Source organism: Nelumbo nucifera, chromosome 1 (assembly GCF_055504915.1).
Source record: "Nelumbo nucifera cultivar China Antique chromosome 1, China Antique-T2T, whole genome shotgun sequence".
NCBI classification, from domain to species: Eukaryota; Viridiplantae; Streptophyta; class Magnoliopsida; order Proteales; family Nelumbonaceae; genus Nelumbo; species Nelumbo nucifera.
The window spans coordinates 201772477-201796363 of record NC_142649.1 but is presented as its reverse complement, the minus strand read 5'-3'; the positions used below and the strand labels follow the sequence as shown (position 1 = coordinate 201796363).

The window sequence follows — 23887 nt, the reverse complement described above, 5'->3', positions numbered from 1 at the left end:
AATCAAATTAAAAAAATAAGTGTAATAAAAATATTTTTTATTGATAATGAAAATAAAATACATACTTTAAAACTGACTAAAAATGAAATTATTTTACTATTTAACAAAGATAAATAATTCAACTTTTAGGTCAAATGTATTAACATTTAATGTCATAAATAAATAATAAAAATTAATGAAATATAAAATACAAAAATGTTGCAAAAAAATCATTCAGGCACATGCATGATATTAATTAATTATAATATCAAACACAAAGTAAAGGTGACATATCGTAATCAGATTTGGATTTTGCAATCTACATCTGATTAATAATAAAAAGCAAAAAGCATATAAAAACAAATAAATAAAAATACATATTTATAAAACTTTTTGAATACATTATTACTATTATTATCATCATCTAGAATTATCATGTGCAAAGCACGTGCACGCTTACTAGTGTAAGAAGTGGCAATTCTATGAAAATGCAAATTATGTGGCATTTTAGACATTTTATTGATGGTTTAGAGGTATTTTAGTAATTACAGCTTTCATACTACAAATATCAATACCTTATAATCTTATCAACCAAGTTTGGGTGGTGTAGTTGGTTATCATGCCAGTCTCACACATTAGAGGTCCCTGGTTTGAACCCGGGCTCAAGCAATTTATGCGTTTCATTACACTACTTTGTAAGGAGGGGCATTTATGTGAAAATACAATATAATGAGAATTACACTATTTTTCTGAATAATCAATTATTAATTTTCAATAATTATTTATTGGTTTAATAATCAATAATTTCAGCAATCTATCGAATAATCAATAAATTATCCATAATTTCCAAAAACTACATCAAACTATCTTTAAATTTCGAATGAAATTAATCATTAATTTATAATTATCTGAAATCATAATTATAATTTTTAGAAATGTAATTATTTCAATATCTTTTACCAACAATCTATTACTAAAATTTTTAGAAATTATTGGGAATGATTTATTGATAAATATTAATAGTAATTTATTAATAAACTAATTATTTGTATTTATTTTCAGAAATTACTATTATTATTGATGTAAATTTAAATGAATGCTACTGATTAATAATTATAAATAATAAATTTATTAATAATAGTAATGCTTTAATTGTTCTAATTTATTATTTATTGCCTCGCTAATTAATATATTAATTATAGATTATTGTAATATACTTATTTATTAATTAATGCTTTAGTAATTTATTAATTTTCTCATTTACTAATCTGGTTGGACTGGACATGTTCTAGAAATGAACCAAACATTTGTAGTCTAGGGTGTTCGCCAAAACTCTACTTGTCCCATTCTCTTCAAGCATTTTAAGAGGGGATATGATTGGAAATATAAAATTAGGGAGGGGTAGGATTGGAAACCCCCAAACTCTACTTGTCCCATACTCTCATTCTCTTTATGCATTTTAAGAGGGGATAGGATTGGAAATATGAAATCAAGGAAGGGGTAGGATTGGAAATATAAAATCAGGGTGTTGGGCGAATCCATTATCTTCAAGCATTTTAAGAGGGGAATATGATTGGAAATATGAAATCATGGAGGGGTAGGATTGGAAACCCCAAACTCTATTTGTCTCGTTCTCTTCATGCATTTTAAGAGGGGATAGGATTGGAAATATAAAATCATGGAGGGGTAGGATTGGAAATATAAAATCAGGGTGTTGGACGATTCATCCATTTCTTATTTTTTATAAATGGGTAAGACTCTTACTTAGTAACACGGACACACTAACCTAAGTAGGCTCAACACATAATAACCTAAGTGACTTCCCTAAGTGTAAGGTGAAGTAAAAATTTGTAGGTGGGTTCAATGAGATTTCTCATATTTCTTGTATGGTCATGGTCCTACTTGTAAAGGTCCAAGCCCTTAAAAAAGTGGTGAATGGGCGAGTCGCGTCAGTTGTATTTGGTTTGAATGAAAAAGGTAGGGTTTTCCTTTCCTACCATTTTATTTCAAACCAAACACAACCTAAAGAGTTTAGGGGCTGTTCGACAATATGGTTGGTTTTGCTTAAAAAAAAAGCAAAAATACAAAAAAAAATCAACCATGTTGTCAAACACCCTATAATCAATGGTGTTGGAATCTCCTACCCACATGTCACTACATCCACACATTGAGAGCATCTCCCTTATTTGATTCATGTGAGTTGGAGATGTTCCTGATGTATAACTATAATGTCATGTGGTTAGAGAGAATTGATAATCAAAGCAATCAAACTTGTGGGTTAGTGGAATTGAGGTATCCTCCTAATTAAGTAGGTGTTTGGTATCAATGTCGTTTCCTTAGAAAACAACACTAAATTGTTTGGTTAACTGTTTTTTTTTTTTTGAAAAATGTTTTCTTAGACCATGCATTGGAAACCAGGAAAGGTGTTGTTAGAGAAAATATTATTTTTGGTGTTTTCCCATTTCTTTCATATGGTTAACTGCAATATGATGATATGGCATTGAAAAATGCTTATGTGATCAATGGTACCAAATAAAAATATAAGAAAACAAAGCATATGTTTGGTTTCGTGGGCATTTATAGATGAGCCATTTATTGCTTTAAACGTTTATTTGTACAACTTTATTTTAAAAGCTTATTGCTTTTGTTGTTTGGTTGGACATTATTTTATTTTATTTTTTGCTTTCCTCTTTAAATTAACACCCATAAAAACGTGCCACAGAAGCATTTCATTTCAAGAAATATTGGGGCATTGGGGGAAATGAGAATTTGAGATTTCCCTAAATGTCTCATACACAAAAATCAAAGTATTTCAGTTTTTTGGTATTTATTTAATAAAAGATGAAGCCAAACAGTGATTTTATATGCAATAAATGTTACACCTATACAGTGATGGCATTTTTTTGAGTTTGACTTCAGTTATGGCCAAGCCTGTTAGAGCAACCTTTAATGCCTTGCATTAAGAATACCTCCCTATTTATATGTTTTATTTCATGAAAATATATTCTCAATGCAAGGCAGTTGGAACGGTGTGGGCACGAATTTGCCCTGATGGAAAGAAGAAGCCAATCTCCATTTTTTCGATAAAGCCCACGTAAACCAACATCACCAGAATGTTCATATACAACAATATATTTTTTGAGAAAAAGGCCTCTAAAGAAGGGGGCATTGGTTCCAAACCCCACCTAAAACTATCTCAACTCTCTTCTCGCACATCTCACAAATCACAATGAGATTATTGGAACGTATTGAAACGGTTTTGTGTTGCAAGGAGATTGTCTCGAATCGGTGACGTGAATAGGTGGCGCTTAGGTTTTCAAAACCTTTTTCTTTCCCGACAAAAATAACACCAAAACTTTCTCATCGGTTACTCTATACATGGTCTATACTTGTGTTATTCGTGGGCTTTATGGTCATTACATATCGATATTTCTTCAATGTGATGCATGTATGTACTCTAACAAAGTTGGTGGTCCCTGGATAAGAACCGGAAACGGATGAGAATCCTCTCACTAAATTCAAAAGCAAGAAAAGTATGGAGCGCTTCCACTTCCATCACAGCTAAAATAGATTGGCTCTCAACGAAACATGTGATCAATATCTGAGCGTCCGATAAGTGGACCTATGTAAGAATGAAGTCAAACAACTATTGATCAAAAGATCTTGTAAGGACAGTATAGAGATTGGAAGGTGGTGATTGTGTGATATCATTGTTTGGATGTTAGTAGGATCATGTGGTCTTTCTTATCATTTATCTGTTTTATTTATTTTAATTTTAAGGGAACTCTCGGGTCTTTAGAACTGGGCAATACAAAAGGGAAGGAGACGAGAAATTTGAGTTAGACTCAGCAGCTTTCCCACCTCGGACACTTTCGTTGTCCCTTCAACCGGACAGATTGGCTGGATTTCGGGACCTCCAGTTAGGGCAGAGAAAGGTACGAGTTCTGTTACCCATTCGAGTCATCTCTGTTTGTTGTCTTCGTTGTTCTCTCGATCTGTTCTGGCTTTTATCTCTACCAAATTGATTATCGAGGCAAGCTCTATTTCCGAGGCGTTAGATCTATTGGTTTTGATGATAGTTTGTGTTGATGGATCCAAGCCTTTTGGTTCTTCGTCCCAGTTTTTTTTCTTGGTGGATTTTTCGTTGGTTTGGTGTTTATTTTTATTTGGGTTTGAGAATGTTATCGCTAGTTTCGACGTTTTTTTCGCTTTTCTAGCTGGGAATTTTAGCTGCTTTGACGCATTTAGTTTAACGACACCCATTTATGGAGCAGTTTTAACAACGCAGTTCGAGACTTTGGGGGTTGGGGCCATGGATTTGCTGGTCCGTGCTCTTGGTACAGATTTCGTGAGCTTCGTGTTTAGCTTCTGTCGTTCTGGATAATTGAATATCAAAGATGAGAGTTTTATTTTCTTATCTTCTAATAAGAGTCGGTAGTCACTAAGTGGGTATGTTGTACCTTCACCTTTTCTGGTGAAACTTCTGCGGTGATTTACTGCCTTAAAATCCATGACGTAGTTGCTTTAGCACCCCCTTTCAGCCAGCGATTGCTTGTTCAAGTGTTGTTGCCATATCAATGTCTTTGCAATGTTTACGTGGTAATAAGGTTGAGAAAATGATCCATTTGTTTGAAGAAAGTTGCTACTGAACAATGTGATGCCTTTGCAATGACACCAGTTGAAAGTTGAAACATATCCTGCCTAAGAGTTTTTTCTTTTTTTTTTTTTTTCCTGTTATTTATCTTCAAATGCACCGACATAGTGCAACTATAAACATCCAATTAGGGCCATAGTTTTAAGGCACCAAGGTGAAGCTGGGCAATAGTGGGGCGCCTTTTGCCTATTTACCTAGGTGATGAAATCTTTTACTTAGAAACCATGAGCCCTAGGGTAATTTCCTAGGTTCCATAGCAACCAGAAACCATCTCCAACTTTCATATATAATTATCTATAAACTTCATAAAAAAGTATAAGCTTCATATTAAAACATAGAAATTCAACATATTTATGAGAAAAAAAGAAGAAAGAAAAACAAGAAGAATGCATTGATTGGACAGAATTTAAGTTCTTCCTTATTGGTTTAGGTTTTGAAATCTTTGAGGGTGAAGAAAGCATAGACCAACATGTGTGTTGATTGAACCTAACAAATAAGAAAATAGTAAAAAGAAAATAGTATATAAGCCCCGCAGATTGAATGTTTTAGTTTAATAATACCTGTTTAATTGTTTTTTTTATGTTCTCTTTACTCATTTGAAGTTTGCTTTGAAGTCTTTCGTCATAATCTTGATTTATCTTATTAGATGTCTGAATATCCAAACACCAGGGCTGTTGTCATTCATCCAAGAGATTACCAGTTCTCAGCCACCCTTAATCTCCATCTCCGGATTCTTAAAATCATGTTGTTTTGCTAGCTTCAAACCCTGATGAAAGGCTAATTATTCTGCTCTCGCAGAGTCCCCTACATCAATCAGCCCTGAATACACAGTCACCACTTTCCATGTAGCTTCTCTGAATACTTCTTTGATTCTTGACAACCCTGTATTTCCTATTGAGCTTCCATCAGTTTCGTTTTAATCTATTATATTGAGGGGGCTTCCAAGTTCCAATCCTTAATTATTCTATCTTTCACAGCTGCTGAATTTTCAACTTCAAACCAGGCTTTTTGAATAATCTACCGTCACCACTTTTTTTTTTCGACAAGGTAAGATAAATTTATTAGAACAAACTCATAAAAGTACAAAACAGAACCTGCCAACAAACAGACAGGCCTGGGGGACCCCTATTACCAGCACCAAATAGACTGATTTCTCAATAAATGAGTTACATTTGTGTGTCTGAATTCAGGGGTGACTGAAATCCAAGAAAGCAGTTTACCAACAGCCAGTTGAACTATAGCCTTGGGTCCTCTCACTCTTTGATTAAAGGTTCTGTTGTTTCTCTCAGACCAAATGGCCCAAATCATAGCTGCCGGGATAGTGATTAAAACCAATTTCCCTCTTTTCTTCAATTTACTGATCTTCCAGCAACATAGTAATTCCTTAATCGATTTAGGCATGACCCAAAAAATCCTCACCGCCTTCAAGAAATAGTACCACACCTGAGCAGCAAACGGGCAATGAATGCAAATATGATCGTTGATTTCGGGTGATCATCACAAAAAACACAGGACTTATCTAGGATCTGCAATCCTCTTCTCTCAAGATTGGTTATGGACAGACATTTTTCTAATGCCATTGTCCAGACTAGAAAGTTAACTTTAGAAGGGCAGACTGAGTTCCAAATCTGTTTAGCAGGGAAGTCCCCCACTGCCACTCTACTACTGAGTCTACTAGCCATTGATTTAACTGAGAAAACACCTTCTTTGGACTAGACCCAACTCCACTGATCATCCTGATTGTAGTCAATGATTTGAGCATGTAGAGTCTCCAACAGATTTGAAGCTTCTTGAAATTTCCAGTCAAAAATACCTCTTCTGAACTGGGGAGCCCAAATCACTTCATTGCCCAAAACAATGTAAGTTTCAGGAACCGAGTCATTTTGGTTGGAGGCACATTGGAAGATAAGAGGGAATTCAACAGCCAAGGAATGATTCAGACACCAATGATCTTTCCAAAATTTGATTCTATCCTCTTGTCCGACCTTGAGGCTGATTCCCCCATCAAACAAGGGAAAAACCGTCATGATACTTTTCCATAAAGAATAACCCCAGCGGCAAATCTCCACCAAGCTCAACCCCAAATTTAGATGGGGGGGGGTTAGTTCTCCAATTACCCCACTCAACCCCAAATTTAGATGCAATTAGGCTTCTCCACCAAGCTCTCCTTTCAGCGGCAAATCTCCAGATCCATTTGCAAAGCAGTGCTGAATTTGTCACCTTAATTCTTCTCAAACCTAGACCACCTTGTTCCTTAGGAAGGCAGATTTGGTTCCAATTCACAAGGTGGATTTTCCTTTCTTCCTCCCAATCCCTCTACAAAAAGTTTTTTTGGAGAGTCTCTATTTTCCTAGCCACTTTATTTGGGATATGGAAAAGAGAAAGAAAGTAGGTAGGAAGGTTGGAAAGAGTACTTTTTAGAAGGGTCACTCTACCACCAAAGGAGAGATACTTAGCCTTCCATGAGGACAATTTCTTTTCCAATCTTTCAATTATTGGATCCCATATGGTAGAAGAGGAACACTTAGCCCCCAATGGAAGACCCAGGTACCTCATCGGAAGCTGATCCACTTGGCTAGCCAAAACATTAGCACAATCTTCGAGGTTATAGATTTCACGCACTGGGATGATTTGGCTTTTATTATGGTTGACTTTCAAACCTGTGACTACTTCAAACCAACTGAGGATCCCAAGTGGATTTTCTAGCTGTACAAGAGAAGCATCAATAAAGCATAAGGTATCATCTGCAAACTGAAGAATGTTCACTTTTTCACCCCTTGGGGAAATTGCAAACCCCTCCCACAACCCTGAATCTATAGTCAGAATGCGAAAAAAAGGATAGTCTCCAATCCAAGTGTCCAGCCAGAAGGAGGCATCATCCTTCCTTATTAACCATAAAGAGTTCTCAAGCACCAATTCAGAAAACTTGAGGTTCCTTTTCCAAGTTCCAGAGATAAAGTAAGAGCTCTCGCACAATGTCAAGTTGGTGTTACGGAGGCATTTTGAATGAAAGAAACGAGCCCACAAAGAGCTCCCATGAACTGTGTTCCAAAGATCTTTGACTTGTAAGGCTGTGTCGACCTCAAACACTCTTAACACATTGGGACCTTCACCGAAAGGTTTGCAAATAGTTTCCCAAGCCTCCCAATGATGTTGCTTGTTTCCTTCACTATCGGCCCAAAGGAAATCAGAGATTATCTTATCAACTCTTTGGAGGACTTTTTTGGGTGTGGCCACTGCCGAAAGAAGATGCAAAGGAATACTAGGCACACTCAGACAAGTCAAAGACCGTTTTCCTCGTGTAGTAAATATAATAGTATCATCCACATAAAGAGAGTGTGAAATGCTCCACCAACCTTGTGGCAAGTGGAAGTAGTGAACATTATTGTTAGACATCAAAGGACTGTTTTCCCCTGTAGTAAATATAATAATATCATCTGCATAAAGAGAGTGTGAAATACTCCAACAACCTTGCGGCAAGTGGAAGTAGCGAACATTGTTGTTAGACATCAAATAGCTCTCTATTCAAATCCTCCTCTGTTAAAACAAATAAGGGGAAAGAGGGTTACCTTGTCTGAGCCCCTGAGAGGACTTAAAAAAACCATGTGACACTCCATCGATTATGATAGAGAACCAACAATTAGAGATCATCCTCTCAACAAGTTTGATATAGTCATTAGAGAAACCAAATTTTCTCAGTTCCCGGTATAGGAAAGACCATTCAAGCCTATAATAGGCTTTAGCATGTCCAGTTTTAGAATTACATCAACACCCGAAATTTTCCTATCAGTCTCATGGGTCATTTCTTGTACTAATGAAATATTATCCATTATGTTTCTACCTTGCACAAAGGCACCCTGCTCTTCTGAAATAAGTTTAGGTAATAAAAGTCTTAACCTGTTAGTGACAATTTTTGCAAGAATGTTATATATAAAATTTCCAACATTGATAAGCCGAAAGTCAGAAAATGAAATAGGGTCATTAGTCTTGGTAATCAATGGAATCAAGGAATAGGTGAAGCCTCTGGGATCTCCTCACCTGAAAATTAAACATATGGCATCATAAACATCCATAGTAATGATATCCCAACAAGAGACAAAAAAAAGGCCAGAGAAACCATTTGGACCCAGAGCAACATCTCTATTCATCTGAAAAACTGTGTTTTTAACCTCCTCCATGCTAGGGACCAGCAATAAGCAGGAATTATCTTCAGAAGAAACTACTGTGTCAATAATCGAGAGTAACTCTGCATCATCTGTCAAAATCTCTGAGAAGAAAGAAACTGCTGCATTACCAATATCATCCTGTGGTACCTACCATTCCCTCTGAAACCTGAATCAACTGTATAGTGCTACGCCTCCTCTTAACTTTAACTGATGTGTGGAAAGAGGCTGTGATATCTACCAATTTCCCTCTGATACCTACCAATCTTGGGACGGATGACATCTCATCCTCCCATGAGAGAAGCAAAGGTGCATGATCCGAATACTATCTATTCCAAATGATTGACAGCTCTAAGAGGAAAAGTATTGAGCTGATCACCATTTACCAAGGTGCGGTCAATTCTTGCCCAAGCACAGTACAAACCTTGTCTGCCATTTCACCAGGTAAATATATTACTCTCATAGCTCACACCCACAAGCTACAAGTTATTTACCAAGTCTTGAAAGTCCTCTTTCATGGAACCTCGGTCAGGGGCTCTCCACCCCATCTTTTCATCCACGTCAAGCATGGTTTTAAAATCACCAAGCACAGTCCAGGGCATAGAAAAGGAAGAGACAATATCACTCAGCTCAGACCAAAGCAGTTGGCGGTCCACCAATACTACATTTGGCATATATGCATGACACCAGAAACTTCTATCAATAGCGCTAGTGCATTGAAAAGTGATGGCTTGTTCACGATTCCGAAGTATAGAAATACAACACCCATCATTCCAAAGGATCCATAATTTATTGTTGGAGGTTCGGACATAAAAATAAGAGAAGCCCAATCTCCTGGCCACCTTGGCACATCTCCCATTGATAGTCATAGGTTCGACAATGACAAGAATATTGATTTTATGCAATTTAACAAGTTTCTTAGCTCTACGGATAGTACGAGGATTCAAGAATCCTCTAGCATTCCAATATATGCAAGGCATAGTAAATTAAGCAGGGAGCATACCTTTCTTTAGAGATCATAGATCTCGTCACAAGTTGAGGTCCATCAGCAGGATATTGTTTCCTTTGCTTCTTCTTTCTGGTCACTGTTTGGAAGCCATCATCGTCAATTTGTTTGTTCATAATCCTCGGGGATATTGAAGCTTCACTTTCACTGATAATATCATCGAACACTACAACTTCATTCGGTATTTTTTATGTAACACCTCATCGAACACTTCCACTCCTTTATCTGCTCCATTTGTTGACTAAGAAATGTTAGTTACTTCTTCCAATCTGCAAGGGAACAATACCAACCAGAATTTTGTAAGAAATTCTGTAAGAAACTTAGTACAACTGTCACCTTTAAAAAACAAGGTGACCCCTCCACAGATTACAAACAGGCCCAAAAAAGGTTGTCTAAGGGACCAGGCATTGGCTGATCTCCTACTCCATTTAAACCTGACTTCAAGCTCCCTTGTTAGTTGCATAATCTCCCTTACAGGTTGTCTAAGGGACCAGGTGCCTAAGCTTTTTGTTTGCATCCAACCTATTACCAATTTTGAGTCTCCCTCCACTTCCAACTGCTGAAAACCCAGTTGTTTAGCCAGCTTGAGCCCTTATAGGAGTGGCAAAACTTCTGCTCTAAGAGAGTCCCCCAGTCCTATTGGGCCAGAATAAAGGGCCATGACATTTCCTCCCCCATCTCTAAAGACACCCCCAATTCCAGAGGGGCCTGGATTACCTATAGAACTGCCTTCAAAGTTTAACTTAACATCTAAAGATAACGGGGGCGATCAGTCCTCTTGAATAGCTAAAGAGGGGCAAGAAGAAGCTGCTATCGCACTCCACCCTCTAATTAAGTCATCTATAGAGAGGTCCTTGAACAGATCCAACGATTTCAGCCAATGTATGATCTTGATGGTGATCCCTTCTATGACTTCTTGTGCTGATTTTTCTTTCCCTTGAATGATTCTGTTATTTCTCTCTTCCCACACTGTCCAAACAACTGCTGCCCTCGTTGCTCTCCACACAGTACCCTTCCCTTCATCTTTTCTTTGATTGATGAAAAAAGCTAGATTCAAAAAGATCCACCACGCTTGTAGGGGGAACCCACCACCCAAAGAGAGGAAAACCAATCTCAAATAAGAGTAACAAAAGGACAAGATATTAGTAGATGATTTACTGTCTCACCACTCTTCAAGCAAAGGCTACAAACATGAGGGGATAAAAACCAATTCGGTCTTTTTTTCTGAAGCAAGTCCAAAGTGTTGATTTTTTGGAGAATCACTTCCCAACAAAAAGCCCTCACCTTTGGGGGTACAGGAGCACTCCACACTTCTTTTATAGGAAAGAGTAAACTAAATTGGAAGAGTGCACTAAAGGATTGAAGAAAGAAGAGCATGAAAAACAATCAGAGGACTCTTCAGATCAAATTCTCTTATCAGGACAAGAATGATCCAAAAACACTGAATGTAAAAGGGAGAAAAGATCATTTGCCAACCCTATTTCTGACTCCCTCAACCCTCTCCTGAACCCTAAATCCCACGCCTCATTAGAAACACGAAAGGTAGAGATGACTTTAAATTTGTTCAAGGACAAGGAGTAGTGGGCCTGGTACCTATCCTTAAGAGGTTGGTCCCCAACCCAAACATCCTCCCAAAAAAGGACCTTATTACCCGAACAAGCGTCATACCTGATGAAAGGAGAAAAGGCGGGCTAGATACCAACAATGTCTTTCCACAGAGAGGAACGAGAAGCCCTTGGGTTGATACTAACATCCCATCCATTTGCTGCCAATCCATGTATGTTTTCTATCACTTTATGCCACAAGCTTTCTTGCTCCTTGGGAAACCTCCACAACCACTTACCTAAGAGTGCTATGTTTCTTAGATGGATATTTCCAATCCCTAAACCCCCTTTGTCTTTTGTCCTAAAGACCATTTCCCACTTCACTAGGTGATCCTTTTTTGACTCCCCAGGTTCCCAGAGGAAATCTCTCATTATTTTTTCCAACTGATTTTCCACCTTGATAGGCACTTTGAAGGTAGACAGGAAGTACACTGGCAAATTTGCTAAAGTTGACTTAATTAAAGTGATTCTACCTCCTAAAGAGATGCAATTCCTCTTCCACCCTGCTAGCCTCTTTGTGAATCTTTCCAAGACTGGGTACAAGAAATTTTCTGACTTTGGGTTTTCCCCCAGGGGTAAACCCAAGTATTTTATAGGCCAATCACTCTACTCACAGCCTAACAACCTAGCCAAGGAAGACACCTCCTCATCTGATCTATTAACCCCAGCCCCACAACTTTTATTCCAATTCACTCTCAAATTAGAGACCTTTTCAAATCCTTCTACCAACAATTTCAGATTGATCATCTCCTCAAGCTCTTCCTCACAAAAGAGAATTATATCATCTGCAAATTGTAAATGAGTAACCACTACTTCTTGCCTCCCTACTCTCCACCCATGAAAAATATTTCTGGAGTCATCTCTGGAGATCATAACACTCAAAACATCCACTATTAAGGTAAAAAGGAAGGGGGAAAGAGGGTCCCCTTGTCTTAGACCTCTCTTTGCAGGGAAGAAATCCCTAATTACCCCATTCACCAAAATAGAGTAGTGGCATGAAGTCACAATCTTTTACCCATCTACACCACCTTTCTCCAAAATCTCTGTTTCTTAAAAATTCTAATAAAAAATCCCAATCTACCAAGTCATAAGCCTTTTCCAAATCAAGTTTGCAGATTAATCCCTTCTCTCCTTTTCTCTTTCTATAATCAACACACTCATTAGCAATAAGGATTTGACCACCCGTGATTTGTCTCCTAGACACAAAGGCTCCTTGGTTTGGAGAGATCAGATAAGGAAGTACCTTTTTAATTCTTGAGGCTAACACCTTAGAGATGACCTTATACATGTTGCTAATCCAACTAATGGGTCTAAAATCCTTTGGGTGTCTTGCTTCCATCTTTTTGGGGACCAGAGTTATAAAAGTAGCATTAGCACCTAAATTAATCCTCCCTCTCTCAAAGAATTCTAGAAACACCTCCATTAAATCCTCTCTTATGATTCCCCAACAATCTTGATAAAAGGTCATCGTGAATCCATCTGGACCTGGGGCTTTAGATCTTTCCATTGAGAAAATAGCATCTTTGACTTCTTGGATCTCAAAATTTCTTTCCAATTCCTCAATTAGTTCTCTACTTCCTATTTGCCACTGAAATCAGAAATGTCCTCTCTCATCCTGCTAGGACTGTCATAAATGGTTTTAAAGTGGTCCACAAACGCTCTTGCTATCTCTTCCTCCCTTTTAAGCATTTCTCCATTCCATTCCAACCTCTCCACAGTGTTCTTCCTCCTCCTGCCATTTGCCAGGGTATGAAAAAATCTAGTATTTCCATCTCCCTCTTTGAGCCATTTGCATCTAGACTTTTGTCTCCAACTTATCTCATCTTTTCTTAAGATTTCCTCTAATTCTTGTTTCAAGTTCCACCTTTCTCCCCTTTCTTCTACTCTTAATTTTCTCTCTGCTTCCTCTATATCAATTTCCTGGATCCTTTTAGCAATCCATTCTTTTCTCTCTTCGACTCTTCCAAACTCCTCTTTGTTTTCACTCTTTGATCCTAGCTTTTAGAACTTGTAGCTTTTTGTAGAATCTATAACCTTTCCATTTGAACTCCAACTGATCTTCTTCCCACCACTGTTGTACTTTCTTTAGAAATTCAGGATGAAGTAGCCACATGTTCTCAAAATGAAATGGACAAGGTCCTCCTCCTAGTTTCTCTTGTGAGAGCCTAATTGGACAGTGATCCGAAGTTGGTCTATGAAGTGCCCTTACTACCATTCCCCTCCAAGGAGTCTCCCAATCTGCAGAGAATAAGAATCTATCTATCTTACAACACAGGGGTTCTTGAAAGTTGGACCAAGTGAAATTGGCTTGTAGCATGGTCCGCTCTCTTAGCTCAAAGGACTCCACAAGAAGGTTGAATTTCCTCATGCTAGAGGTGATCCTATGGTTAGGATTCGTTGTTTCATTCAGAAATCTAATGACATTAAAATCTCCCCCCAAACACCAAGGCCCACTCCAAAGACCCCTTATGGCTGCCAGTTCTTCCCAAAACTCTTCCCTTTCCCTGTATAAATTTGGACCATAGGCATTAGTTAAAGCCCATTCTAACCCGTCCTGTTTCCTCCTAAACTTCACTGTGACTGTAAAGTTGCCAATCAATTGTTCAATGCAGCCTATCTCCTCATTCTTCCAGATTGTTAGGATGCCTCCTGAGGCTCCCCACGACTGTGCACAACCACAAACTTCTAACCCATCTTCTATCCACGTCTTCCAACTTTGTTTCTTGAATTAGAACAGTATCTGGCTTTTCTTTCCTAAAAACTTCCTTAATCACCCTTCTTTTTCTTTGACTCCCCAACCCCCTAACATTCCAATTGATTATTTTCATGGGAAAATCAGATGTTGGGACCCTTGAGGTTTTTCTTAACCTAACCCAATTTCCTTTCCTTTCTGCTTGTACCTCTTTTTTCATAATCAACTCCACATCTCAGCCTCTCCACCTCAGTCATCTTTTTCTTTCTTTTTTTTGAAGACTTTAACTCCTTATTTTCTAATCTTTTCCTTTCTCTTACCTCTTTTTTCTGTTGTTTTTTCCTTTTGTGTTTTTGACTTTCAACCCCCTCTTTCTTTCTTCCTTCTCCTTCAAGCACTTTAGATTTGGACTACTACCTTCCTCCTCCAAACCTTCTCTAGACTGTATTTCTACCTGAATCAACTGATCAAAGAGCTGCATTATTAACTCCCAGATTCTCTCCCCTTCCTCCTTAGGATCCTCTACACCCTCAGTATTTCCTAACACTTCTGTTGCCTCCAACGACACACTAGGATTGGCAGTTGCTGGACAAGAATAGGTATCACCTGAAGGCTGGATCACAAACATAGGAGGGTGAGGAGGGTTAGCTGAAACACAGATAGAATTATCTAAAAATTGACAAACCATACCAGAACTCAGAAACAAAGGAGGACTGTCATGCAAAGAAGGCTGACTCTGAACAGGGCCAATGTTGGGGTAGTTCTCCTCCAATCTAACCTTCGAACAACTAGCAGGGGAAGGGAAGACGTTATAGCTTTTGTTTCCGAGTGATGAGAAATTGTAAGTTCTCTACGAACACCTTGGTTTTGTCTCTCAGAAAGGGAAGGATCTACTCTGCCTTTGAATGGGGTGTTTTCTCTTCTCAAGGGAGAACTTTTCAAACCGTCGCTCTTCTGAGGTTCCAAAGAAAGTTTGGTTGGGGTTAGCAAAGAGTTTTCGAAGAGTAGCCTTGTTCCTAAATCTACATCCTCCATGCACTGCTTTTAATGCTGCCGATACTAGACTGGCCATAGGGCTCTTCTGAATTCTCCTCTTCACACCTTACCCAATCCAAGTCAAAATCTCCATCTTCCTCTTTGTTTCCATCATACCTCGGATTTTGTCGTTCAGGGGTGGTTGAGTAGCAGACCAGCCTTGGCCTCCATTCAAATTTCTCCATAACAGAGCTTCTCGGCTGGGGAAGACTCAAAACAGGTTGGATAGGGGACGATGATACACCCAAGTTATTGTCCCCTTTCTTTTTGTCTTTTTCTAAAGTCACATGGTTACTTAAAAAGTCACATGACCTCCTTTCTAATCTGCCTGGCCCATTTCTACTTGTCCCGCCTGGCCCATTAACACTTGTTCCACCTGGCCCTTTTACTACTTATCCCACCTGGCCCTTTTACTACTTATCCCACTTGGCCCTTTACCACTTATCCTGCCTAGCCCATCTGATGGCCCACTTTGCAAACCAAAACACTTGTCCTGCTTCGTAAGCCCCTTTGAAGGCCCATTTATTGCCTTACTTAAAGTCTGTTTAGGCCCATTCTCTCCTTGGACTTTTGAAGTGACCTTTACTTCTCTCTGTTCAGCCCCCTTGTTAGTCCCACCAATCCAAGAGCCTTGACAGTCTGGTTTTGCATTTAACACACCTGTCACCACCTCTGCAAAAGTTCTTTTAAATTTTGAAACTTTGCCTTTGCTTGCACTCTTTCCATTTTCCTCTTCGGGTAATCCTTTCTTGTTATCTCTTCTTAAGCTTTCCAGTTCTGTTATTGTTTCAGCTAATTTGAAATGCACCGGTCTTTGTGATCCACGTAGGTAGTCTTCTTCTACCTCCTCATCTTCCTTCCTCCTAGACTCCTTCCACAGAGTTGCTTCAATGGAGGTCAATAGCCACACTGAATAGAAAGCACTGTCAGCATAAACCTCAATCTTCCTGGGAATTTCTTCTGGTTTTACTCCACTTACTCTCATAGCTGCTGATCGAAGATCTTTTAGGAACACACCTTCCAGTTTAGCTTTGCACAAGGAAGCAATGGACTGAAATAACTCTAGCTTCCACAAATGGAAGGGTAGGCCAGCAAGCCTTATGGTTACCCCATCCTCCACTGAGAAGTCCTTCACGTTTGAGCTAGGAGACCACCTCATCATTGTAGCTGCTCCATTCTGCAACTGGATGTTTGAAGCACTAACTACTGAGACCTTCTCCAACAGATTTAAAATTGCTTTACAATCTTCATAAGGGGTGATCATTACTGGACCTTTTACCTTCAGAATCTTGAGTAAATATGCTACTACAATCCTCCAGTCTTCTTGTTTTTTTTTTCACTTCAACTACCAACTTTTTTTCCCATTTTATCTTCTTGGTATTGAAAACCAACTTGTCTCTTCCCAAGCCATTAACCAGAATGTTCCCAGCATTTTCTTCCTTCTCCCATGGAGATACTCTTGCTTCTCCAGTAAACTGAACACCCTCGGTACCTTCATCTCTTTTAAGAAGTCTTGTAGAATGTTTTTTTATCTCCCTCCAAACCATGCCTTTTCTACCTTTAGGAAAGCAGACGAGTTGTTTCTTTCCTTCTCCAAAATACTCAGTTAGAGCAATGAGAAGAAAAACAGCCTTTTGAGAAGAAAGGACTGTTTAGAAAGTTGCAAAAATTCAAAAGAAAGTAGCAGAAATCAGATTACAAGAGGAGAGAAGAAGAAGAAGGTGGTGGCAACTAGGGTTCAAAGAGAGAGAGATTTTCAAACATAATCTCCTCTCTTACTCCCTTAATTCTATTTCATTAAGTTAAAGTTTAGTAATTTAAAGAGAGGCCCCTAGTTGGGCAAAAAATTAAAAAAACATAACATAAGAAAGAATAAAGCCCAAATTAAGGCCCATTACAACAAAGAACATAAAAGATAAAAAAAAGATAAATAGCCTATGGGCCGTTTGATCCATCTTCTCTACACTCCCCCTCAAGCTGAGCATAGATGTCAATCATGCCAAGCTTGCCAGTATCATGCAGAAGATTAGCCTTGGGAATGCCCTTGGTGAGGAAATCAACTAACTGTCCTTCAGAGGTGATGAAAGGTACACACACTTCTCCAGAAGCCACTCTTTCTCAAATGAAGTGTCTGTCAACTTCAATATGCTTCGTTCCGTCATGTTGCACTGGGTTGTGAGCATTGTTGATGGTGGCCTGATTATCACAATATAATATCATTGGCTTATCATGCTCAATACCCAATTCCTCCATCAAGGATCTAAGCCACAATAGTTCAGAAACTCCATGAGCCATCGCTCTGTATTATGCTTCGGCTGAAGATCGAGCAACAACTGATTGTTTCTTGCTTCCCCAAGAGACAATGTTACTTGCCACCAAGCTACAATACCCAGAGGTAGATCTTCTGTCATCAATGTTTCCGGCCCAATCAGCATCTGTGTAGGCTTCAAGTTTCATACTTCTTGTAATTTCAACAATATGTCTATTTTTTCTTTCAGTAACTCTATTCTGTTTTGGGGTCCTAACACAGGAGCTTTGACGAATAACCCCTAAATCAGTGAGATAGTAGGTCAGGTTTTTCTTAAAATATTCTTTTGCATTGTCGGATCTGAAAATTTTAATTCTGGTATCAAGCTGGGTTAGGACAAATTCATGGAATTGCCTCACAAGTCTGGGAACTTCATCATGGGACTTCATAAAAAATATCTAAGTGAATTATCAATGAACAAGATAAAATATTTGTAGCCACCCATAGAAGCTAAGTGGTAAGGCCCCCACACATCAGAGTGCACAATATTAAAAGAAGATCTTTTATTACTCAGAGGATAATTGTTTCTACAATGGTTTGACAGTTCACAGGACTCACAATGAAGACTGGACAAGCTAATTCCCTTAAACAATTTTGGGAATAAATGACTTAGTGCAGAAAAAGAAAGATGACCCAAACGAAAATGACATAACATGACTCGACTGATGGATTCTGAAGATGTAGACCCAAAAGCAGATTTTCCAGGTTGTTCATGGCACTGTTCAGGAGTATCCCGCAGATATATTCCATTCGCCTCACGGCCACTCCCAATCACCTTTTGAGACTCCAGATCCTGAAAAACACAGTAGGAAGGGAAGAAGGTTACACAACAGTTTAATGACTTAGTTAGGCTACTTACAAATAACAAGTTTGTATTTAGTCTAGGTACATGAAGAGCAGAAGGAAGAACCAAGGAGTCTGTAGCCTTGATGATTCCCTTGTTGGAGATAGGGGCAAGAATGCCATCGGCTAGGGTGATTTTGTCACGTCCAGGAAGTAAATCATATGAAACAAACAAAGTAGAAATGTTGGTCATATGATCAGAAGCACCGGAATCAATAATCCAAGGGATCCTACGATTACCTGAAATGGTTGCATGATTGACAGAAGCCCATATACCTGAATGAGCAAATGCAAAAGAGGTTGAATTTCTTGGAGGGTTGAAAGAAGAGGTCACACCCTCTAGGTGATTGATCATCCTCCCAAACTTCTCATATTCTACCTTCATAGCTGCTAACTGCTCACTAGCTGTCATCTCTTCAGTTTGGTATCTGTCACTATCTAGACTAACAACAATATCGACACTCCCTGCCTTTATATTATCAGACTTCTTTTGAAACCGAAGTGGTAGGAGCTTAGGCTGCAATTTCTAGCACTTGTCTTTAGTGTGTTTTGGCCTTTTACAGTATTCACAAATAATCTCTTTTTTCCCTGAGCTACTTGGGGTCCTTGCAACCCCCTTGGGTTTCACTCCCATATTAGCAAAGTATCATTTAGACCAGCCCCTTGGACCTGGACAAGTCTTCTGCTTTCTTCACTACTTACCACGGCATATGCTTAAGACAGTGAAACACTATCATTGGATAAAATATTTTGCTTTGTGATGTCATACTTTGGATTTAGCCCTGTCAATAACTCAAACACCCTGTTTCTCTCAACCAGTTTCCTGTAAGTCTCAACATCATTAGTGGTGTCCCAGGCTACAACTTCTATCAAATCTATTTTTTGCCATAAAGACTTCGGTGTTGAGAAGCATACAGCTAATGGTTTCTCCTCCTGTCTCAAATTCTTCACATCACTTCTCAACTTGTAAACCCTGGCCACATTTAATTTTTGGGAATAGGTTTCAGCAACACTATCCCAAATTACCTTTGCTGAATTCATCCACAAATAGTGCTTACTAATTTGTGGTTGCATTGGGTTCACAAGCCATCCAATAACAGTATAATTTTCTTGCATCCACTTTTCATATGATGGATCATCTTTCGGAGGAGCCTTTTTGCTCCCAGACATAAAATCCCATTTGCCTCTACTACAGATATGAATTTTTACTGATTGTGACCAAGCCAGATAATTAGTTCCATCCAGCTTGACTGTGGTCACAACCAGTAGAGAGTCCACAGAGGCTCTCGGTACCTGTTTGGATTCAGCAACATGCTCGTTTTCAAATTCCGAGGAGTTCATCTTCTTAAATACTTTGAAAATGACTTCTAACAACTTCGAATAACAACAAATGAAGACAAAACAAAAAATGTGTTGTGAGACAACCTCTATGCAGCTATACCAGCAACTTGCGTCACACCCGAAAGCTGGGAGAAATAGAGAAAACTCAGCCGCTCCTTGTAGACTTCACAAACCACTAATCAACTTGATTTGATCTTCAAGAAGAAGGATGAGAAGGCCTTCCTTCATTGAGCGCCCAAGTCAATCTCCCTGTGGGGCCCACAATCAAATTTTTCTAGAAAATTAGGGTTTGGGGCAACACACTTGAATATGTCAAGAGGACGACATAACCAGTCCCCTTCTCTCCAGAAACCACTAACAACTGGGCTGAAATAGGTTTCTTTAACTATTCATATGATTCAGTTCATACACTGTGTATGGGAAAAAAGAGGTGAAAAGAGGGAAAAACGAATTTGCTCTGATACTAAGAAGAAAAACAGCCTTTTAAGATGAAATGACTGTTTAGAAAGTTGCAAAAATTCAAAGGAAAGTAAGAGAAATCAGATTACAAGAGGAGAGAAGAAGAAGAAGAAGGTGGCGGCAACTAGGGTTCAGAGAGAGATTTTCAAACATAATTTCATCTCTTACTCCCTTAATTCTATTTCATTAAGTTTAACTTTAGTAATTTATAGAGAGGTCCCTAGTTGGGCAGAAAATTAAAAAAACATAACATAAAAAAGAATAAAGCCCAGATTTAGGTCCATTACAGGAAAGAACATAAAAGATATAAAAAGATAAACAGCCTATGGGCCATTCGGCCCATCTTCTCTACACAATGAATCTACCTTTTATATTCCATCTTCTTTCTACTAGGTATCTTCGATCTTGTTGTTCTTTAGAGCTCTTCCAGTCTGTATGTTTGCTTGACTGTAGTGCTCCTTCCGTGAACAGTTTGAGCCACTCAATCACCTCCATACCTACCAGCAAAACCATGGCTTTCTTCACTTCTCTGATATTTAACGTTACATTCCCTTTTATTTTGAACCTCTCAAAGGAAAAGTTTTTAGCTTCAGCCTTTAGAACTCTTCTCCAGGTTGTTTTCTGCGTAAACTCCACAACACCTTATAATACCAACCAGAAATGTTGAAAAGAGTGTCCAAACTTCTTCTTGGTGCTTGTGTTTAGAGACGACACCCACCTCTAAGTCATCAGAACTTTTGTAGATCTTGTTGCATGGAAGATCTACAATGGTAATCATATTATCATCTTCAATGGGTTTTGCAGCCTCCCCCCTCAATTGGCCTAACTGGTCTTCCTACAGAATCATATGCACAAATGATTTCATTGTACCATTGGTAGGGTGGAAAACCACTACCTCCTTCAAGTGTGTCTTGTTTTCAGTCGCATGGGCTGAAGCCTTAATGGGTTCAACATCATTCTTCAGAGTTCCTTTCTTTTTCTCCTTCCCTGTGCAAATAGTCTCATCATGTGCTTGTTTGAAACAATGGGTGCAATATTTTGGTAGATCTTCATAGATTATCTGCTGGCAAAAGCCCCTTCCTTATCCACACCGATCCAAACCCTAGACAGGTTGTCACGCAGGAGATCAACCTCTACGCAAACCCTAGTTGCTGATGTCCTAGTCATATTCACTGTGCCAACAACCGAAGCGATGGATTTGAGGTAGTTCTCGTTATAAAAATTCAATGGAAGCCTGGGGAGAACTATCCATATAGGGACGATCGAAGGTTCATAACCTTTCTCAAAATCAAGAGACCATCTAAAGAAACGGAACAAAAATTCCTTAATCCTCAGAAATTCACGCATGCACGCTCTAAGAAACTCTTGTTCAGATTCAAGTTAGATTAAAACGTGTCTATGATGAATATTAATAATCACAATGTTGTGCTGTAACTTGGATGTTCTAATAATCACCTCTTTGATCTCTTGAGTCGGAGGTCTACCATAGGAGCACTGTCCAATGTGAGCCAAACAGAGAGGAGCACAGGTTTTACCGATTTCTTTCTTAGAGAAGAAAAATCACAGGCTCCCCCCCCCCCCCCCCCCCAACAACGAAGAGAAACTGCTTTCACATCGAGAGCAATACGATCAGGCTTGATAGGTTTCAAAACCAGTGATGAGCATAGACAATCAGCAAAAGATTGTGAAGGACCCTAGGAGCCTCAGGTTTGTCATTCGATGGTTCTCCCATTCTCATGTTCTTCCACTTAACTTGCCACTTTCGGAGTCACTAGTAATGTTGCATATTATTTGCCACTTGGATACTTTTTATTTTATAGGGTCTATTGCTTGGTGCGATTTTAAATTCTTGGGCTGACAAACATGAAATGTGAGTTAAAATTTAGGAAGAACCACTTTGTAAAAAATGCAAGGGTTTAGGTTCATATCAAGTCTAGCCTCCCAATACCCTAGATAGTACGAAATATTATTGGGTAATGCACATCTTATAATTTAGTATGTAAGACGCTTTTCACTGATAAAAATTACTTACTGTAGTGGTAGTAAAGTACGAAGAGTGGATAACCATATACACTCCCCCCTAAGCTTCCAATTTTACAGCTATATTAGCAATACCGCTTTTAGAAACCATAACTTGGAAGCATGTTAAGTGTTCAATGGACCACAGTATAAAATGCAATCACTATGAAAGACTTGTGACCAAAATGGAAGCCTTCCTTCATGCTCTTTAATCTAGTGTTAGAAGTTCTGTGTAAGTTGCATAAAAGGGTTAATGGAGCCATTCTCAGGGATTTTTAGAGTTCATGAGGGGAGATTGCTATATCCCATTTTCAGTTTGCTGATGACACTTTCATTTTTGAGAATATTTAGGAGGTATAGGATTTTTAGAAATCTAAAAACCATTCTTGAGACAGTAGAAAGGGTATCAGGATCGGAATGAACTTGTCTAAATGGAAGTAGTGAAGATAGGGAAGTTATTCTAGGTTGTGAGGTTGTTGAATGGTTCCGTAAATATGTTATCCTTCTCCTAGGAGGAAACCTAGAGTGTGCTCTTCAACCTTCTCTAATTGCCATTGTACTGTTTTTTTTTAAAAGCTTTTAAGGCTTAGATTTTTTTTTTTGTTTGATAAGTGTTGTGAAGAGGATGGAGTGCAGATTTCTTATGGGAAGGTGATTCTACAACAGGTCATTTGTTGAACTAGGATAAAATTTGCAATAATGGGATAGAGGTTTAGGTTTATGGAGGGTGAGGGTCAAAAGCGCAAATCTTTGTGCAAAACGGCTTTTGATATTCCTGATTGAATCTTGTTTCATTTGGCTTTCAGTCATATCATAAAGAGCAGATATGGATTTCATAAAAATGGTTGACTATTTTGGTCAGTAGAGCAACATTGCAAAGTTCTTGGAAAGTCATTATTGGCAATGTATCCATTGTTCATTAGACACATGGCATGAACCCACTCAACTTCCCTGACCTGATGGGGCTGAGGATGGATATTGCCTTGGCAGGGATGGGGATTGATGGTGATACCCAACCAAGGATGGGGATGAGGATTTGTTTCACAGTCTTAAACCTTGAGCTTGAACTTAGATTAATTTAATTATGACTAAAGAAGTTAATCTATAGATTAATTTAACTATAACATTTAATGATTAATAAAGTAAAACAAACAAAATAGAAAACTAACGGATAAAATGAAAAAATAATTATTTATTGAGTAATTAGCAATAATTTATTATTTTTATTAAAAAATATTTATATATGTAATCTAAATTATTAAATTATTTTTATAACAAATTACTAAAAGGGTAAAATGCAAACACCTCCCCTGAAATTTCTGCAATCATAAAAACCTCTCCTATAGTTTCACTTTAGCAAAATCCTCCCCTAGATTTTTAAAGAATTCAACAAAAAACTCCCTTTTGTCAATGTCTAGGATGGAAAATGTCAATAGTTACACGAAATTACCCCTAAGTGTCAATGACAAAGAACTAACAGTTAGGTTCAGAACAAATCTTGACAATTAGGGATGGCAATTTTCCCCATTTCCTCGATCCCCGTGGGGATCCGCCCCGAATGGGGCGGGGATGGGGATGGGAAAATTTTTGTCCCCGTTGGCGGGGATGGGGTGGGGACGGAGAGAGACTTACGGTAAACTCATGTTTTAAAGTATCGATACGATACACCCGATACAGGGTGTATTGTATCGTATCTTTTGAAAAAGATACGGTCCGAAACGCCTGTTTCTAGGTGTTTCGGACCCCCAACTTTTTTTAATAATACAAAACACATTTTAAGCTTC

The 23887-nt window shown here is 38.5% G+C and overlaps 2 protein-coding genes and 1 non-coding gene across 11 annotated transcripts in view; 2 read left to right on the top strand and 1 right to left on the bottom strand.

Moving 5' to 3' along the window:
• The first annotated feature begins 574 nt into the window (after positions 1-574).
• On the top strand, positions 575-648 carry TRNAV-CAC (transfer RNA valine (anticodon CAC)). Its single transcript has one exon. It is a non-coding gene; the product is annotated as a tRNA-Val (tRNA).
• Positions 649-3773: 3125 nt separating this feature from the next.
• EMF2 (VEFS-Box of polycomb protein) overlaps positions 3774-23887 on the top strand; it is a 92827-nt gene continuing 72713 nt past the window's right edge. For 4 of the 9 annotated variants that reach the window (XM_010277146.3, XM_010277143.3, XM_088895867.1 and 1 more), the window contains exon 1: positions 3774-3914. The gene's annotated coding sequence lies outside the window, so the exon portion shown is untranslated. Of the gene's footprint in view, positions 3915-4253; positions 4317-23887 lie in introns of all 9 variants that reach the window. The other 5 variants (XM_088895865.1, XM_010277145.3, XM_010277144.3 and 2 more) reach the window with 5 other exon arrangements.
• LOC148804357 (uncharacterized) lies at positions 6950-9232 on the bottom strand. Its single transcript, XM_088900961.1, has 5 exons — positions 9221-9232; positions 9059-9121; positions 8672-8946; positions 8475-8530; positions 6950-7869 (listed from the first exon to the last, which is right to left on the bottom strand). The coding sequence occupies exons 1-5, from the start codon at positions 9230-9232 to the stop codon at positions 6950-6952; spliced, it is 1326 nt and encodes a 441-aa protein (XP_088757087.1).

What these genes read in the sequence shown, in the direction of transcription:
- LOC148804357 (XM_088900961.1), bottom strand. An exon ending in TGTCATCCGTCCCAAGATTG is followed by an intron (nt 8,947 to 9,058) that starts GTAGGTATCAGA and finishes AGGGAATGGTAG; the next exon opens with GTACCACAGGATGATATTGG. An exon ending in GCAGGGTGCCTTTGTGCAAG is followed by an intron (nt 7,870 to 8,474) that starts GTAGAAACATAA and finishes TTCTTTCGGCAG; the next exon opens with TGGCCACACCCAAAAAAGTC.